General features: G+C 37.7%; 1 protein-coding gene across 2 annotated transcripts in view; it reads left to right on the top strand.

The window, feature by feature from the left end:
• Positions 1-18,492, top strand: part of LOC137644156 (dihydroxyacetone phosphate acyltransferase-like) — a 48,434-nt gene extending 29,942 nt beyond the window's left edge. The window contains exons 8-16 of one of the 2 annotated variants that reach the window (XM_068377138.1): positions 5,448-5,606; positions 5,939-6,143; positions 6,630-6,761; positions 8,430-8,582; positions 9,007-9,069; positions 11,888-11,964; positions 13,965-14,123; positions 14,610-14,773; positions 15,835-18,492. In XM_068377138.1, coding sequence (XP_068233239.1) covers positions 5,448-5,606; positions 5,939-6,143; positions 6,630-6,761; positions 8,430-8,582; positions 9,007-9,069; positions 11,888-11,964; positions 13,965-14,123; positions 14,610-14,773; positions 15,835-15,937 — 1,215 coding nt within the window. In that variant the 3' untranslated portion in view covers positions 15,938-18,492. The remainder of the gene's footprint in view (positions 1-5,447; positions 5,607-5,938; positions 6,144-6,629; positions 6,762-8,429; positions 8,583-9,006; positions 9,070-11,887; positions 11,965-13,964; positions 14,124-14,609; positions 14,774-15,834) is intronic. The other variant, XM_068377139.1, reaches the window with a different exon arrangement.
• The last annotated feature ends 2,060 nt before the right edge of the window (positions 18,493-20,552 follow it).

Here is a 20,552-nt window from a genome sequence, read left to right as displayed (position 1 = left end):
AAAAGTGATAAGTGATTAGCGCAAAGTGTGTCAGTGTTGTGCGTGAGGGTACTTCTGTGCGTGCCAGTCGTCCTCCCAGTCCGGGACCTCTTGCAAGCTCCCAAGCCCAGGGGAGAAGCAATGTCGAAGGGCAAAAGGGTTCGGCAGGCCTTGATCGGCGCACAGAAGTATCCTCGGTGGTTGTGGGCGTGTCTTACAGAGACCGTCACTCCCACCCGCAGACGATTGAGCCCTTATTTTGCTCGTCTGCAGAAGAAATTTCGGGGAGAAAACGCTGGTCTCAGGTCTCAAGACCTCTTAAACGTAAAGTCCAGACCTATGCCAGACGTACGAAGTTAGAGTTCAACAACCCGGATGCAGTCATTGGGTTAGCTCTGACTCTCCTCAGTCATCAGGTGACTGCACAGCTCCTAAGAGAGGTAAGGCGATGCCTCAACAGACCTCATCTTCTATTAAGGCTTTGCCTCAACAGACCTTATCGTTTGTTGATCCCAAGACGACTTTGCTGCAGTCCATGCAGTCGCAGCTTGCGGTCTTAATGCGGGAGTTTCAGGCTGAGAAGGTTACACCTCCTCCTGCGAACGCTCCGCCTCTCCGCAGTCCAGTCTGCCAGGCGTACGAAGTTGAGGTTCCTCAGGCTACCTTACCGCGTTCTGAGTTGCCAGTTACCAGCGGTGTGCAGCAACCTCCGCCTCCTCCTGCGAGAGCTCCGCCTCACCGCAGTCCAGTCTGCCAGGCGTACGAAGTTGAGGTTCCTCAGGCTACCTTACCGCGTTCTGAGTTGCCAGTTACCAGCGTTGTGCAGCTACCTTAACCTTCCTTAAGGCAACCTCAGCAATGGGAGCAGGAGTCTTATGCCTTACTTCCTCCGCTTCCGCTTGCGGTTCCACCAGCGAGGCAACAATCTCTTGAGGTACGACAACCTCTTCCATCAATGAGGCAGCCACCTCAGCACTCGCTGCAGCGACCTCAACCCTCCTCAAGGCAAGAGTCTCAACTCCTTAGGCTAGCACCTCAGGAACCTCAACTCGCGAGACAAGAACTGCGTTCTGCGCAGCCGCTACCTCAACTCTCGCAGCTCACACCTCAGGAACCTTAACTCGTTCCTCAGGAACCTGCTTCTGCGCATCTGCAACCCTTACAGCAAGCGCAACTCTTGAAGCAGCAACCTCATGCTATGAGTCAGCCACCTCAACGCATGCATCTGCCACTTTTTCCTCAACTTGAGCTTCTTCCCATTCAACTTGGGAATAACAAATGACAATAATAACACCTCATTACTTTCATAACTTGCATTTGTAATCATATACATGTATGCCTACACAAACTTTATGATAATGGAGGTTATTTGTATTACTTATATAAAAATATATATGTATTCCTTGCAATATATTTTTAACAAATTGCAAAATATGGCAAAAATACCCCATGCAAGCATGCATGTAGTAATGCAGTGTTGCCAACAGGGCGAGTTTCCCTTTCCTGAGGTGAAGTAGATTATAGTACATTTAGTGTAGCTTAATTCTACGATTATCATGCCGGCTATCAAATTCATCAACAAAACAGTCTAAATCAATTCCCTCGGCACGTGCACTTTCAATGGACGGTAATGCGATATTACTCACTCTAGCACTGGTCATGGAATTTCTGAGAAATGTTACACGCCATGCAACACGCTCTGCTTACCTTACAGCATGCTCTACATACAGCATGCTCTGCATACAGCATGCTCTGCATACAGCATGTTCTGCATACAGCATGCTCTGCATACAACATGCTCTGCATACCTTACCGCATGCTTCTCAGTCACACATCTTTGGTTGTTGCCAACTCACTAGACTGTCAAGCAGTTTCATAACGTTGCCTTCTAGTCTGCTGCTTTTGCACCAGTGAAACCCTCACTGAGAGAACTTAGCTTTTCTCGGATATGGTCCCTGTAGATGAGAAAGTGCTTTTCTCCCTCCTTCTGATATTCCATTGAGGACTCTGTCATTTGGAGAGGAGCCTTTAGCTGCGTAGCCTCCTATGGACTTTTATTTAAGCATAACATGCTTCCAGGGAAGGTAATGGTTCCACTTCAGTCGCTAATCCTGTCTGTTACCACACCTGCTCCCATAGACCTTGAGCTGTGTTGCAAGACATGCAGTCCAAGCTTAGTCCTTGTTAGAGGATTTTTTGTTTACGGAGTCAGTGTGTCACTGGGAAGACGTTCAACAACCAGCAGAAGTGACTTGTTGTGACGCAGTGCGGCAACCTCAGCAACCCGATAAGGAGTTGTCTGTACGACCCAGACAGTCTAGACAGCTTCGGGTTGTCACTGTACTTCCTCGCTTCCCCATGGTTGACAGTTCACAGACTGTGCAGCAGTACCATGATCTTGTGTCCGGCTCCGTCAGACGACTGGCTTTTAAGAGCTCCCACAAGTCGTCGCTGTCTGGAGATTCTCAAATGGACTATGGATCTGACCAAGGAACTGGGCCTCCTGGTCAATTTTGAGGAGTCTCAGCTCGTCCCATCCCAGACCATTGTCTCCCTGGGTATGGATCTTCAGAGTCGAGCTTTTCGGGCTTTTCCGTCGGCCCCAAGGATCTTCCAAGCCCTAGAATGCATCCAGAGCATGCTGAGAAGGAACCGATGCTCAGTTAGGTAGTGGATGAGTCTAACAGGGACACTTTCATCGCTGGCCCTGTTCATCGTGTTAGGGAGACTCCACCTCCCCCCCCTTCAGTATCATCTAGCTGCTCACTGGATAAAGGACATGACGCTAGAGACGGTCTCAGTTCCTGTTTCCGAAGAGAGGAGGTCTTCTCTCGCGTGGTGTAAGAACAGCTTTCTTCTCAAGGAAGTCTACCTTTGGCTGCTCAGAAACCCGACCGCCGTCTCCTCTCGGACGCATCAGACACGGGCTGGGGTGCGACTTTGGACGGACAAGAATGCTTGGGAACATGGAATCAGGAGCAAAGGACACTTCACATCAATTGCAAGGAGTTGTTGGCGGTTCATCTGGCCTTGATAAACTTCAAGTCCCTCCAGCTTAACAAAGTGGTGGAGGTGGACTCTGACAACACCACAGCCCTGGCTTACATCTTCAAGCAGGGAGGGACTCTTTCGTGGAAGTTGTTCTAGATCGCAAGGGACCTCCTCATCTGGTCTAAAGATCGAAAGCTCACGCTGGTAACGAGGTTCATTCAGGGCGGTATGAATGTCATGGCAGATCACCTCAGCCGGAAGGGTCAGGTCATCCCCACAGAGTGGACCCTTCTCAAGAATGTTTGCAGCAGACTTTGGGCCCTGTGGGGTCAGCCAACCATAGATCTGTTCGCTACCTCGATAACCTAGAGACTCCTGTTGTATTGTTCTCCGATTCCAGACCCAGCAGCAGTTCACGTGGATGCTTTTCTGCTGGATTGGTTCCATCTCGACCTGTATGCATTCCCGCCGTTCAAGATTGTCAACAGGGTACTTCAGAAGTTCTCCTCTCGCAAAGGGACACGGCTGACGTTGGTTGGCTCCGCTCTGGCCCGCGAGAGAATGGTTCTTAGAGGTACTGCAATGGCTGGTCGACATTCCCAGGACTCTTCCTCTAGGAGTGAACCTTCTACGTCTACCTCACGTAAAGAAGGTACACCCAATCCTCCACGCTCTTCGTTTGACTGCCTTCAGACTTTCGAAAGACTCTCAAGAGCTAGGGGCTTTTCGAAGGAGGCAGCCAGAGCGATTGCCAAAGCAAGGAGAACATCCACTCTCAGAATCTATCAGTCTCAAAGGGAAGTCTTCCGTAGCTGGTACAAGACCAATGCAGTTTCCTCAACCAGTACCACTGTAACCCAGATTGCTGACTTCCTGTTATATCTAAGGAAAGTAAGATCCCTTTCAGCTCCTACGATCAAGGGTTACAGAAGTATGTTGGCAGCGGTTTTCCGCCACAGAGGCTTGGATCTTTCCACCAACAAAGATCTACAGGACCTCCCTAGGTCTTTTGAGACCTCAAAGGAACGTCGGTTGTCCACTCCAGGCTGGAATCTAGACGTGGTCCTAAGGTTCCTTATGTCATCAAGATTTGAACCTCTCCAATCAGCCTCTTTTTAGGACCTCACATTAAAAACTCTTTTCCTCGTGTGCTTGACAACAGCTAAAAGAGTAAGTGAGATCCACGCCTTCAGCAGGATCATTGTTTTCACATCTGAAACGGCTACATGTTCCTTGCAGCTCGGTTTTTGCTAAACGAGCTTCCTTCACGTCCTTGGCCTAAGTCGTTCGAGATCCCAAGCCTGTCCAACTTGGTGGGGAATGAACTGGAGAGAGTACTTTGCCCAGTTAGAGCTCTTAGGTACTATCTAAAAAGGTCTTAACCTTTACAAGGACAATCAGAAGCCTTATAGTGTGCTATCAAGAAACCTTCTTTTCCAAGTTCTAAGAACTCAGTTTCTTACTATTCAGGCTTCTGATTAGAGAAACACATTCTCATCTGAAGGAAGAAGACCTTGCTTTGCTGAAGGTAAGGACACATGAAGTGGGAGCTGTGGCTACTTCAGTGGCCTTCAAACAGAGCCATTCTCTGCAGAGTGTTATGGATGCAACCTATTGGAGAAGCAAGTCAGTGTTCGCATCATTCTATCTCAAAGATGTCCAGTCTCTTTACGAGTACTGCTACACCCTGGGACCATTCGTAGCAACGAATGCAGTAGTAGGCGAGGGCTCAGCCACTACATTCCCATAATCCCATAACCTTTTAACCTTTCTCTTGAATACTTTTTATGGGTTGTACGGTCGGCTAAGAAGCCTTCCACATCCTTGTTGATTTGGCGGGTGGTCAATTCTTTCTTGAGAAGCGCCGAGGTTAAAGGTTGTGATGAGGTCCTTTAGTATGGGTTGCAGCCCTGTATACTTTAGCACCTTTGAGTTGATTCAGCCTTCCAAGAGGAACGCTGCGCTCAGTAAGGAAGACGATCTTATTAAAGGCAGAGTAACGGTTCAAGTCGACTTCCTTACCAGGTACTTATTATTTCATTGTTATTGTGGATAACTGATTATATGAAATACGGGATACTTAGCTATCCTTTAGTCTTGTACACTGGTTTTTCACCCACCCCCCTGGGTGTGAATCAGCTACATGATTATCGGGTAAGTTTAATATTGAAAAATGTTATTTTCATTAGTAAAATAAATTTTTGAATATACTTACCCGATAATCATGATTTAATTGACCCACCCTTCCTCCCCATAGAGAACCAGTGGACCGAGGAAAAAGTGAGGTGGCGTCAACAACAAGTACTGTAGTACCTGGCCACAGGTGGCGCTTGTGAGTACACCCCCTTCTAGTATAGTGATAGCTGGCGTATCCCTCCCGTAGAATTCTGTCGGGCAACGGAGTTGACAGCTACATGATTATCGGGTAAGTATATTCAAAAATTTATTTTACTAATGAAAATAACATTTTTATACAGGGACTGCTGAAAGCCACTAGCATTCTGAAAGAAAGCTTTGGAAACATATGTATACACGTGGGAGAGCCACTGTCAGTTCGGAGTTTTCTCGGGCCCCAAGTTGAGAGGCATCTCAGTGCTTCGATGCCTTTCCATCTGGTCCCCATTGGGAAAAATGAGGTATTTATATCTCTTGCCTACTTTTTAAGCAGTTATACATACATACATATACCAAGGCACTTCCCCCAATTTTGGGGGGGTCGCCAACATCAAACAAATGAAACAGAAAAGGGGGCCTCTCCTCTCTACGTTCCTCCCAGCCTGACAAGGGACTCAACCGAGTTCGGCTGGTACTGCTAAGCAGTTATAAATGGGAAACTATGTAACACTTAATATTGATGAGGTTCATTGTGATTTACCTTGGTTTAAGAAAACACATTTATGTTTTTGTTCTTTTTACTAAATTTCAAGTCAGAGGCTATGTTAAATTATTCAAACTCTTAACCTTTCAGTTTAATGCCTGTGAAGCGCTTGGTCTTCATGTGTTAAGAAAAATCCAAGAAGGAGTTGTTGTAAGCCTTTGGAGCCTCATGTGCTTACAATTCATGCGAGTGCTTTGGAAAGGGCAATGGTCAATGCCACTTGCAAAACTAGTAGAGGATGTCAAGTGGCTTGTAAGTTTGCTGGACAAAATTGGCGGAAAAGTTGCAATTGAAGGTAAGTGAATTAATTTTTTTTTTACTGAAATGCATTAGGGTACAGTACTTTTTATATAGCCTATCCTGTTTATCTGTGCAAATCATAGACACTATCTGGAATGGAAGGAAAAATTCTGGTTAATGTATTTGCAAATGATTCCTTGGGAGACATGTCTGAGAGTCTAAAGGATAAAAAAAAATTTATATACTGTATTCTTTTTTCTTAGTAGCTCATTGTCTATCCAAACATATCATAGAGTACTGTAGCTTAATTTTTTTTAATGTTTGGGATTTCTAATGTATTTATGGTTATTTTTATTGAGGTGATGGCTTGTTAAACAATGTTTTTATAGAAAGTTAATTTTTTTCAAAATACTCTTTAATAGACAGAAATATTCTTTGTTGTGAATGATGTTGAGAAGAAATGTCTTTGGAGAGAACTGTATGTCCTTGTAGATATTGAGAATATAAAGCATTAATGAATACAAAATTCTCTTCTCCCCAGGAATGTTTGAAGAAGCTCTAATAAAGAATTTAGAAGTTCATAATCAAGTAGCTTGTTTAAGAGAAGACGGTGATGTATACATACAGCAGATCCACCAGCCTAGTGCAAATATTTTACATGCTCAAAAAAAAAGTAAGTTTACCACAATTTGACCTGTCATTATTTATGTATTTTTTAATTGCTGTATTCATAAGTACCTATTGCAAATATTTACTATGTAATAAATGATCAAAGATGATAAAAGGTACAAGAACTTCGCCAATCTCTCTCTCTCTCTCGCTCTCTCTCTCTCTCTCTCTCTCTCTCTCTCTCTCTCTCTCTCTCTCTCTCTCTCTCTCTCTCTCTCTCTCTCATGTTCTATAGATTGTAAAATATTGGTAGTAAGGCAATTGATGATAATGTTTTCTTTATTAATTTCATTTAATAAATGTCATCAAATTGTTGTATCGTAAAGTAGTTTAACAAGATCTCTGATTCGTAATTCATGACTCTTATGATTGGCCCAATGAATGGGTTTATGAATGGTACATGAAAAAGGAAGCTATACATAAGTTGAAGAAGTGGTAAGAGTTGACCAATTTTGATGACCAGGTCATTGATGTTCTGGCACCAATGATGATGAGCCTTGACTTGGGTTTTGTGGCATGTTCAAAAGGTTGCCGAGGAGACACTATTATATTCAAAAGAGGCAGAGCTTCAATCAAGATAACATTGTCACTGACTGCACTTAGTAGCTGAAACTTATCCATATTCTTGAGCCTTCCTTAAGTGAAATTGTCTGCCTGCCCGCTACTGTCAGGAGACCTCTAACAACTACCTGTACATACACCCAAACTGAGAATCTGGGCACCTTGCATAAGATGTACCTGAAAAGATGCATTCCTTAAAAATAATTGTATCCAGTCTCCTCTCCAATAGTCATCAAAATTACAGGAATACTAACTGCATCACTTAGGTTTTTTGAAGCAAGAAAGCACCAACCTTTCAGATGTGAAAATCAAGTCATAAGACAACATTGACCACTTTTCTACTTGGAAATGCCACATGAATATTCCCATAGCCTATCAGTGGTAATAAGATTGAACATGAGTAACGCATTGAACATGATGCATAAGTAATGTCAGTAAATGAATATCATCAGGCATGGTCTTTAGGTAACCTAATGACTTACATGGTGTAATCTAGCAGTCACTAAAAGTTCCTCACTTACTTTTGACAATTAAGCTAATCACAGTTCAAGGGAAGGGATGTTTAGTACATCCATCTTGTAGTAGATAGATGAAAATTATAAGAATAATGAAGGAGGCAGTAGAATGAATTTTCAGACAGAGAAATTAAACCCAAGACTGGAAGGCCATAATACTGAGGATATGTTACACCCTCAAATGTAAAAAACATGGTTTACTGCATTACATTTGATAGATGTACTGTATGGTACTGCGCAGTGAAAATCAAGTGAACATGGTTTCAATTTGATCCAGCAGCATTAGCCTCCAGTTAAGGCAAACATATCAAAACTAAAAAGATTTTAAGCACCCAAAAAGGTACATGCAGAATACCTGTCAGTGTTATGGGTTTCATCCAAAGGTAATTCCTTACCTATAGAACCTATTTCTTTAATTCTATCTTATTTAATACCTGCACTCTTTTCAAGGGTTGAACTGCTCAGATAGAAGATAATGAATAGATTATTATTTCTAGAATAGTTTCAGAATAGACCAGAATCATGAAATTACATTTTGTCACTAGGAAATAAACGTAGAGCATTGATTAAAACTAGGTATTTATTTTTCGTTTCAGAGGTGAATTTGACCCCCACTACAGTAGAACACGCTGTCATTCACTTGATGCTGCAACATTACATAAACCAGAGCATTCACCTTCTGATCCGACCTGCTCTCGTTGCACAGGCCCTAGTGTCTATGGTTGACCATAATTCCGTATGCCCTGTTGGTAAGTTTTAATTGTGTATTACTCTTATAAGTAGAAATTTATTAAATGCTGTAAAATGTCTAGTTTTGTTATTCATAATTGTGTTTAAGCTTTTTCTTATTTTCCTAGTATAGGCTTATATATTGACTGACTTGATGTAGATATGGTTGTGACTATAGTGAATTTTTTTAATCGGGGCAGATTTGCACCGACTCGCAGGGGTGCCCTTTTAGCTCGGAAAAGTTTCCTGATCGATGATTGGTTGGACAAGATCATTCTAACCAATCAGTGATCAGGAAACTTTTCCGAGCTAAAAGGGCACCGCTGCGAGTCGGTGTAAATCTGCCTCGATAAAAAAAATTGACTATAGTACACATTAGAAGTCTGATAGGATTATTTTCATCTAGAAATAGTTTTCAAATTAACATTGGTAACATACTCACAGCAGAAGAGAGCAACCTTGTAATTAACGCTGATAACCCTGAAGAAAAAGGAAGATTCATGTCAGGTAAGATGGAATTTCCTGGTCTGCATAATCATGTAAATTATTAATGTCGTTGAAATTTTCTGTTGTGAAACTAATATTACAAAGATCTAAAACTTTCTATAGTCAATTCTTTTTAGTGAGGCAGATTTGCACCGACTCACAGGGGTGCCCTTTTAGCTCAGAAAAGTTTCCTGATCGTTGATTGGTTGGACAAGATAATTCTAACCAATCAGAGAGCAGGAAACTTTTCCGAGCTAAAAGGGCACCGCTGCGAGTCGGTGCAAATATGCCTCATTAAAAAAAAATTGAGTATAGGTTTCAAGCCCTTAGAATTTTAAGCAGTAAAATTAATTCCAGTTGAGATAATATTCCCTTCTAATTATTAATTGCTAGATTTTTCAACAACTTAACACACTTTTGTTCTAACACAAAATTAAGAAGATGAAAACTAGCCAAACCCCAGACATAAATAAGGTCATGTCTGAGGCCTTGTTTGTTGTGAATGTTATAAACTAGCATGCCTAACATTATGCAACATGCCTATAATATAAAACATGTTTCCTTACCTTGATATACTAAAAACTCACCAAATCTTTTGTAGCATGTGATTAGAATACCTATTGTGAGGCATTTATTGACAAAATGCACAGAATTCTTTTACTGGTTTGTGATTTTACCTTTTGAGATGAATAATGTTTTACAAAGACTTATGTAAAACCTCCTTTAAGCTGTGCTAAAATAGAATAGTGTTATGTTAGGTGATAACTGAGAGGCGAGGTGAATGCAACTAAACTATACTAAACAGACATTGAGCTTAAATACCAGGTCTTGCGAGCAAGGTCACAAAAATTCAAACAAAATTAGGCCTGAGCTATCAAGTTTGTACAGGGTGGTTTATTAACAGTGCAGGGAAGAGCGAGTGCTAAGATAACAGTGTACGACCGTGTATGAAACACGTGCGGTAAATTGTTCAAGTTTAGAATTTATATAAAACCTGTAGTCTTTTCTCTTTTACAGTAAATTCATAAAAAAATGTAATCCAGTTGTGAAATTTTTTTAGCATTATTATTTGTTTATATAGAGCTTTATTGTATACAGCCTATACAATTTAGGTAGTAGGTTGGCTAGGGCAACAGCCTCCCGTTGAGATACTACCACTAGAACGTTATGGCATCTTTTGACTGGCCAGACAGTACTATTGGATCCTTCTCTCCGGTTACGGTTCATTTTCCCTTCGCCTACACACACACACACCAGATAGTCTGGCCTATTCTTTGCACAATCTCCTCTACCTCATACACCTGACAACACTGAGATTACTAAACAATTCCTCTTCACCCGAGGTGTTACTGCACTGTTATTGTTCAGTGGCCACTTTCCCCTTGCTAAGGGTAGAGGACACTCTTTAGCTATGGTAAGCAGCTCTTCTAGGAGAAGGACACTCCAAAATCAAACCATTGTTCTCTAGTCCTGGGTAGTGCCATAGCCTCTGTACCATGGTCTTCCACTGTCTTGGGTTAGACTTCTCTTGCTTGAGGGTACACTCGGGCACACTATTCCATTTTGTTTCTCTTCCTCTTATTTTGTTCAAGTTTATATAGGAGATATTTATTTTACTCTTGTTACTGTTCTTAAAATATTTTATTTTTCCTTGTTTCCTTTCCTCACTGGGTTATTTTCCCTGTTGGAGCCCCTGGGCTTATAGCATCCTGCTTTTCCATCTAGGGTTGTAGCTTAGCAAGTAATAATGATAATAATCTATATCTACGTGTAAATGTATTCTGAATTTTGTTTATTATACTCTGTAAGATATTTCTTCATCAGCACTCCTTCTACCCATAAGAAGTCATATCCTTGCTCATTCTATTAGGTTAAATTTTGATAAAGAAATCCCACCACTTGACATCTGATTCATACTTGAAGTTGTAATAGACTAAACTATGCAGGGTTATCTCCCTAAGAGCTTATAAATTCAACATAAATGAAATGTCTGATATGTTAATATAGTATCTGAATATTTTCTAAGGGCAATTGATTTGTTATAATGAAAATTCAAATGGCCTTTATTACATTATACTTCTCAAAAACAGTCATTATTTTATGTAATGGAGTAGCTGTTTGGAAGAATATGAGGTAATTATTGACGTCCAAAAATTTGCATTGGTCCCTTAGCTATTTATGAGTACCGTAATTGAGTAAGCTACAGAGAAGTGCAGAAAAGGAAGCCGTAGGCAGCTACCATTTCTAGATGAACTATTGCAAATATGAGAATCTTCAGGAGATGTCGTACCCTTTAATAAGAGGAAAGTTGTTGGGAGGGAATTCAGAAAAAGAGTTGCAGCAAAATAAATGAAATGGAGAGAGTGCTTGGTTACTCTTAAATTGAAATGTTCTAAATGCTTCATTATCATGAAGAGCAGACATTATTATTACGTAGTGCCTGTACAGTACTACTATATACAGTACAATACTTGTATATGCTGCGGGAACATGGTCACTGACATGGAAAATTAATGAAATTTTGAAAACATGTTATAAAGAGTGTTGAGAAGATTTATAATCAAAGTACATTGGGAGGAGCCAATTACAAAAGAAGTCTTGGTGGAGAGATGAGCCCAGATGCTGGAAGGTAGACTGAGATCTTGAGATATGATTTGGACAAGTGTTGATTTTTGTGGTATTTTAGGGAGAACGAGTATGTGACATAGCCTCATGTGAAAACTAAAACTTGAAAGTTACTTTGATAAAACTTTGGAGGTCCTTTAAATCTTAAATTTCTCATTATGTTGTTCTTTCATTTCACAGGCAATATTTTAATACTCTTTTCTCATGTTTTCAGAGCTTCAGTCACGCTTTATTTTTCTCCGAACACTCTTTGGGTGCGACTTCATCTTTGAAAAGGACAGAGAAGGAAAGGTATGGGAATAACATGTTTTATCTATAGTTTTGTATATAGCAGAATGTTCATTTACTGACAGAAGTGTCATATTTTTATTCATAGCTATTTATTAAAGCTACTCGCTGCATAAGTCCTGTGTGTGCATTTCTATTTGTTTTATAGTGAGAGCATGAAATTTTTTTTGATATCGGTAGTAAAAAAGATAGTTCCTACGGGGCATACAAACCCTCATCCTTTAGTTAGGGGGATTGATTCAGCGCGACCTGAAGTCGGTCATTTAAAAGTTGGATAACAAGCGATTATCCAGCTGGTGAGGGTGTTTGACAAGTATCTCAATGTTTATAATGGAAGTCAATGGGAAAATACACTTCGATGAACAAATTTTCACTTAACAAACAAAACTTATTCGTATAACGGGGCATTGGTGTAGCCTGGACTTCTTTGGATTTTTCCTGGAACTAAAAGCATGTTTCCTTTTGCACTTGAAACTTTTAAATTGGTTGGCAACCATAGGAACATACTTTTCCATGAAAGGAACACTGAGACCTTTGCTCTGCTCACAACAATTATTTAAATAAAAGTACTTTACTGTCCGCAACATGAGACTCAAAGCGAATGCAGTTCATGATCACAGAAATAATTCCCTTGAACAATCTACGCAGTAGTTGGTAACATCCAGAGTGAGACATCAGGAAACTTACAAAAAACCCTAACAATCTGGAGGACAGAGTGTGTTCAAGACTGAGGCGACACAGAAACTGAAGAGACAAAGATTTTCTGGCATATACTAGCTTCACTTCTTGCCATTAACCTCTAGTCTCTTATTACTTTACTAAAAGCATGAGTCTATGGAAAGGAAAAAAATTAGAAATATTTTTCATTATAGGGATGTCAATAAAACCAAGCTTCCAGAGAAGGAACATTATGAATATCAGGGGAGGTTTATAGAAATAATTCAGAGCATACCAGACTGCTTATTTTATATGTAGGTACATGAAAAGACCCATACTTGAAAAGATCTAACGTCAGGCTAAGCTGGCTAGTCCTAAAAGACTCCTCATAGTGGTCCAATGGTGTTTGTCCCTTGGTCAGCCTTCTGTTAAAAGTGAGTTGAGTAAGAGATTAACTCTTTTATTAATACATACAAAATTTGCAATAACTATTTGTCTTATCATAAACTAATTATTTCAAAGATACAATATTGTTCCTCAAAACCTTTCCAGTTAGCACATTTTTAAATCTTCACTCCAGTTTGCACAAGTGAATAATAATTGTTAGACTAGAGATTCATCTACAGTAGCATAGTTTATGCTTCTTTCTGGTGTTAATAGTTGTTTAGAGTTAGAGTTCTCTTGCTTGAGGATACACTCAGGCACACTATTCCATCTTATTTCTCTTCCTCTTGTTTTGTTAAAGTTTTTATTTTTTATATAGGAGATAATTATTTTAATCGTGTTGCTCTTCTTGAAATATTTTATTTTTCTTTGTTTCCTTTCCTCACTGAGCTATTTTCCTTGTTGGAGCCCCTGGGCTTATAGCATCCTGCTTTTCCAACTAGGGTTGTAGCTTAGCAAGTAATGATAATAATAATAATAATGATAATAATAATAATAATAATAATAATAATAATAATAATAATAATAATAATAGTGATTAACACTATCACTGTAATGAGATAAATATGAGGTTTGGTATGAATGGTACTTGAAAATTTTAAAATTCTATATCCAGAGTATTTATATTCCAGGTATTTCATAAAGGGAACTAGTTGTACAGGATACATTGTCTAAAGGCATTGTTTTTCCGTTGGTTCTTTCAAGATAATCTTAGCCAACGTTGCATTAGTGAAAACCGAAATATTTAGTTAAGATTCCAGGAATGTGAACAAGTTTACTCATTTTACTAATGTTATCATTCAATGTTCTTGAAAATTAAGTGATTATATTCCCTTATATTTTCTGCCAGTTAAGAAACCAGATGCTGAACAATTCCTGATGGTGACATTTTTTTCCATCAGGACTTTATGGAGGGACTGGCTTTATTAACTTGGTGTGGGGAAGTTAATGTCGTACAGGGTGCGATTCACAGGGTGGAGCGTAACGGCAAGGTTATGAGTATTTTACTTGATCTCATCAGACCCTTTACTGTGGCATATTCCAGCGCAGCACAAACGATGGTAAGGATAACGGATGTATTTTGGATAGTTCCAAGTTTAACCCTTTTACCCCCAGGCTGTTTGGAAATTTCCAACCCTTAACCCCCAAGGATTATTTTTTTTCAAGCACATTTTGCAGTATATATTTTTTTAAATTGCTCTAACAGCCTTAATTTTTGTCATAGAGAGGTCAGGTTGGTCTCATTCTCTTGGAAAATGCCTGAATTTTCTAAAAAAAAATTATCAAAAATATGCAAAAAAAATTTCAATAGCATTTTTTTGCAAGGACGTACCAGTAAAGGGATGAGTTTTGTGAAACGTACCAGTACGTCCTTTAGGGGTAAAAGGGTTAATTATCCCTTCAATTTTGAAAATACAATTGAATAAATTTATTGAAATTATTTATTTTTCCTAATAGAATACTGTATGCAACATTCTATTTGGTTCTTTGGTAATAATATCAGACATATAAAACAAAGTACACTTATTGTGACGTTGGAATTGCAGGCCACAGAAACTTTGTTGGATAATGGGGCTCTAGTTTTGGCAATCCAAGGAAATGTTGAGAACGCTGTTGCTAAGAATGGAGTTTACTCGGCTCTTTCTTTAGATACCATTCGTCACGCAGTGCGAACTCTCACGAAAATGGGTGCCGTCACGAAGACATGCAGGTAAGATTAACATTTGATTGCTCCTTTGTAAAATAAGACAGTATTTTATAAGAAACAACCCTCGTTCAAATTTCCATTGTTTTTACTAATGATTAAACAATTCTCATCAAATTCCCATTGTTTTTACTAATGATTAAACAACTCTCATCAAATTCCCATTGTTTTTACTAATGATTAAACAACTCTTTATATTCCCATTGTTTTCAATAATGATTAAACAACTCTCTTCAAATTCCCATTGTTTTTACTAATGATTAAACAACTCTCATCAAATTCCCATTGTTTTTACTAATGATTAAACAACTCTCATCAAATTCCCTTGTTTTCACTAATGATTAAACAACTCTCTTCAAATTCTCATTGTTTTCACTAATGATTAAACAACTCTCATCAAATTTCCATTGTTTTTACTAATGATTAAACAACTCCCATCAAATTTCCATTGTTTTTACTAATGATTAAACAACTCTCATCAAATTTCCATTGTTTTTACTAATGATTAAACAACTCTCATCAAATTTCCATTGTTTTTACTAATGATTAAACAACTCTCATCAAATTTCCATTGTTTTTACTAATGATTAAACAACTCTCATCAAATTTCCATTGTTTTTACTAATGATTAAACAACTCTCATCAAATTCCCATTGTTTTTACTAATGATTAAACAACTCTCATCAAATTCCCATTGTTTTCACAAATGATTAAACATCTCTTCAAATTCTCATTGTTTTCACTGATTAAACAACTCTCTTAAAATTCCCATTGTTTTCACAAATGATTAAACATCTCTCTTCAAATTCTCATTGTTTTCACTGATTAAACAACTCTCTTAAAATTCCCATTATTTTCACTAATAATAAACAATTCTCTTCCAATTCGCAATGTTTTCACTAATGATTAAACTCTCTTCACATTCCCATTGTTTTTACTAATGATAAACAACTCTCTTCAAACTCCCATTGTTTTCACTAATGCAGATTTTTACTACCTGAAGCATTGACATAATTCGTTAGTTATAATTGAAGCAAAAGTTAACGTCAGGTGTTTCTGTATTTCAGATCAAGTGGTCAGGTAGTTTTGACTCCCAATGATGAAAAACTGCATAATGTAAGTCAGGCGTTAAATAGGATTACTTTTAGCCCTCTACAGTCAAAGCTCTGAGATAAAGAGAGTCAGGTTTGTCTTCCTTTTCTCACCAAAGAAAAGTTTTGAAAGTTTGTATTTTTGTAAACCGTACGAGTTTTAGTATTTTTTTCTATCATTGTAGAACAGATTAGCATCGAGCTCAAACTATGTTTTGTAAAGAATGGGAGGAGTTAGATTCATAGTTATCGGAAGAAACTTATTGTGTTTAACGTTAAAACTCTTTTTCACCTATTTTGCACTATGACAAGGATTAACTTAATGCTACCCATTCATATTGTAATATAAATTTAAATTTTGTTAGCCAAGGAGACAACTGTACCTGGTATTTCGATGTATCCGTGCTAGTCATTCTCATTTTGCATTTGTAACGTGTTAACAATACAATACGAAGAGTATATTAAGCGTGTGGATATTTATCGTTGTTTCCGAGATGGTGTTGATATTACAATTATGAAAATAATTGCCTATTGTTATCTATATTGTAGTAGGCACGACACTGTTACACGATAGAAAATATCACAAAGTTAATCATCTTTAGTGTAATATATCGTCCCATGTTAAAGTTATGGCCCAAAGCTGACAATGACTTTTCATCTGTGAACATGATTATTTGATGATCACTTAGCGGGCAAGTCCAAAACAGAAGGATGACCTGGAGGGCGCGCGTGGTAGGTGACGGTGGGGTAGTCCAACTGTGTTCTCTAGGGCCTGTCACGGCCCTCCCCTTTGATGATGGGATTATCTAAATGGAAGACAGCCTGTGAATAGTGGTTTTCACACGCCCCTGTTGTATACACGACACCCACAAGGTGATCGCGCGAGGGTAGTAACCTCTGCATTTCATGCTTTTATCTTTCTCTAGTATATTTGGAAGATTTATATTAGAAAAGTGTAAAGAAGGACTTCTTTTCACCGGGCATCACAGGTCTCTTCCCAGAAATAGATTTTTCCTTCGTCAAAATCCCTTATTTGATGATCACTTGATTCCGATGAAATGGATCATTAATGTAGTTGATTGTTGTCCAAGGAACCAAATGCTCGGAATTGTCATTCCATGTGATTTACAGCTGTATTTATATTTAGTTAAAGCATTTGATGCTCATCCACAGCTTTAATGTATATTGTGATTTCCGTATGTTTTGAACATGTCTGTTTTACGCTTTCATTTTTATGAACAGCAATTACATTTATATGAAAAACTTTCTTGTGTATATGGAAAAAGTGGTTAGCCTTGAAGGCTTTTTGTGAAAATTCTATATCATGTAATTAAGATTGTATTTATACCTACTATACATTGAATGGTGTATATTATGTATTGTAAAATATTTCTATCTTAGATGTTGAGTACAAGTCTTTTGATTGGCTGAGAGTTTTAGAATGAGATCTTTTAATATCAGTTTGCTCTTCATTCTGGTATAGTACTAGACAGAAGAGCACGAGAAAATTACTTTTCTGAATATTTAACCCTTTTACCCCCAAAGGATGTACTGGTACGTTTCACAAAACTCATCCTTTTACCCCCATGGACGTACCGGTACGTCCTTTCAAAAAACTGCCATTTAAATTTTTTTTTTTTGCATATTTTTTATAATATTTTGAGAAACTAAAGGCATTTTCCAAGAGAATGAGACCAACCTGACCTCTCTATAATGAAAATTAAGGCTGTTAGAGCAATTTAAAAAAAAATATACTGCAAAATGTGCTTGAAAAAAAATAACCCCTGGGGGTTAAGGGTTGGAAATTTCCAAATAGCTTGGGGGTAAAAGGGTCAATTTTGACAATGTAATCAAGTATTATATTGTTCTTCAGTATTTCATGAAGTTGGGTTTGTTTTTCAGTATTTCATGAAATGGGATTTGAAATTAATTCGTGTATTATAATTTGGATCAGCTGCCAATTTACCTTTCATGCCAAAGAGATGAACAATCCTGTAGTAATGGTTTTAAGTTCATTCTTTTGTTTATCACAGATAAAGGTGAATGTAATTTGGTGGTATTTTAACCCTTTTACCCCCAGGCTCTTTGGAAATTTCCAACCTTTAACCCCCAAGGGGTTATTTTTTCCCCAGCACATTTTGCAGTATATTTTTTTCTAAATTGCTTTAACAGCTTTATTTTTTGTCATAGAGAGGTCAGGTTGGTCTCATTCTCTTGGAAAATGCCTGAATTTTCTCAAAATATTATCAAGAATATGGAAAAAAAAAAATTTATAGCATTTTTTTGCAAGGACGTACTGGTACGTCCATAGGGGTAAAGGGATGAGTTTTGTGAAATGTACCAGTATGTCCTTTGGGGGTAAAAGGGTTAAAGATACAGTAAGTACAGTAGATGTACTTGAACATTCATTTTTAAACATGAAAATATCACATGTTAATTTGTATATACTCAAGTAATGATATCCAAAATTGATATTTGATACATGAAGTTTTTGTCACGCATAAAATAAGCGCACAAAATTTATACCTTTAGTAGTTAAGTCGTGTATATTCAAGATATTTTACATATGCTTACCAACATAAACATTTTTGGGGGTTAATGTGCTGTGTGGTCACCAAGGACTTCCCTATGAAAGGCTAGAACGTAGAAGAATAGGTTTTTCCCTCGTCAAAAGCCCTTTTTTCAGGTTAATTAAATGGTCAGTGCTGAAGAATTTAAGACCAAGTACAAATTCAGTTTAGCTTTCCTACAGACAAAGCAGTCATCATGACTAGATCCAAGAGAAACTTCCCTAAACCGCGACATCACGTAAGCCCATCAAATGGCACGAATGGTAATTAACAAGTGAAAAATGTATAAATCAAGAGTAGAGTTACGACAGCCATCAAGACAAAAAGGAAGACATTTAAATGTGAACCAATCATTATTCATTACTAATGGGACATTTTTTATTTACCAATAGTGTAACTGTCGATCTTCATTTTCTCCATACTGCTCCTAGTCTTTTTTTGACTGATCTCACAAATTCCTGCTTTACAGTCCAGTGTGTCCCCCCGAAAAGGTAATAGATATACTCATCTCCGTCTTTTCCCTAGTTGCGCTTATACAGTAATATGTTTCGGGCATTGGAAATCACTTTTCTCTATGTTTATTTTGCTTCTTGATTATCTTTTGTAACATTGTGTGTTATATTTATAGTAGTACAGTACACTGGTTATGATTAATTACCAAAATCAAAATTGCAGTCATGAAGTTATGATTAGAATTTAAGCTGGAGGGGCGGTTGATTTTGTCGTTTGATAGAAGTTCTAAGCACAATTTTGTACATAGAGAGTTCTGTTACAACAGATGTTTCAAGTTTAGCTAAAGTAAGTTATTTTCACTGAAAGATCAAGTTCCATCATTATAAAATATTGTATAAGTTTCCATTTTGGTTTTATGGTCATTTTACTGTAGTAAATTTTTCTTTATTGGGATGTAAATCTGACATTTAAACCTGGAATTAGGGCCACAAGTTATGAACAAATTTTAAAATTTTAAACTTCATTCTCTTATAATAATTGTACAAGTATTGGAGTATTGAAATCGATATGCCATATGGGCCTTGCTTATTTTCAAACAAAAATTTGGGTGGAAATAATTATTATGTAAAATGTAAAAAACACAAAACTTATACTTGCCAACTGCAGCATTTTTTTCATGCTTTTTTTGGTTCACAAAGGGAAGAAGAATTGTAATAAGTCTTTTTTTTTTTTTTTTTTTTTTTTAAAGTTCTTGCTAAAGTGAAACTTCACTACAATACAAGTGGAAAATAAAAATACAGTAGTCCAAGAGCCTGGGATCCTTTTAGAAGCAGCAGCCAGTAACTCGCAAACCCAAATGTAATGACCATGACACATTGAAATAATCTTTTTATATCAACATATTTTTCAGGAAATGACAGGATATTTCAGTTGCCTTTTTTTTTAATTGTTCTTTTAACCCTTTTACCTCAAAAGGACGTACTGGTACGTTTCACAAAACCCATCCCTTTACCCCCATGGACGTACCGGTACGTCCTTGCAAAAAAATGCTATAAAAAATTTTTTTTTCATATTTTTGATAATTTTTTGAAAAAATTCAAGCATTTTCCAAGAGAATGAGACCAACCTGACCTCTCTATGACAAAAATTAAGGCTGTTAGAGCAATTTAAAAAATATATACTGCAAAATGTGCTGGGGAAAAAATAACCCCTTGGGGGTTAAGGATTGGAAATTTCCAAAGAGCCTGGGGGTAAAAGGGTTAATTGTTCTTGTAAATTCCTCTTTTTCAAGTACACAGTCCAATCTTTCAGTTACACACAGCTAAAAGTTATACCATAGAAAATATTGTTTTATGGGCATTTTTAAGCTTACATCATTGTAAATGATTTTATAAGTTATTTTGACAGTTCAGTATGTACACCTATTTAAGAACCATGAATTAGCATTTTTGTAGAGCACAAAGGATATGCTTCTGTATTTGATTTTGAAAATATTTTGATTACCTAAAGATAGTCCACAAAAAAATAAAATCTACTGTTATGAATAAAATTATTATCCTTTTAGTGATTTTTACAACTATTTTGATTACTCAAAGATAGTTATAAAAAATAATACGGAACTATAAAACAATTGAAAGTATAAACACTATCTTTGATTAGTTATGGATATTT

This window comes from Palaemon carinicauda, chromosome 7, assembly GCF_036898095.1.
Source record: "Palaemon carinicauda isolate YSFRI2023 chromosome 7, ASM3689809v2, whole genome shotgun sequence".
In the NCBI taxonomy this organism is placed as follows: domain Eukaryota; kingdom Metazoa; phylum Arthropoda; class Malacostraca; order Decapoda; family Palaemonidae; genus Palaemon; species Palaemon carinicauda.
Note: the sequence above shows the minus strand (reverse complement) of the source record. Positions and strands in the feature narration are given on the sequence as shown.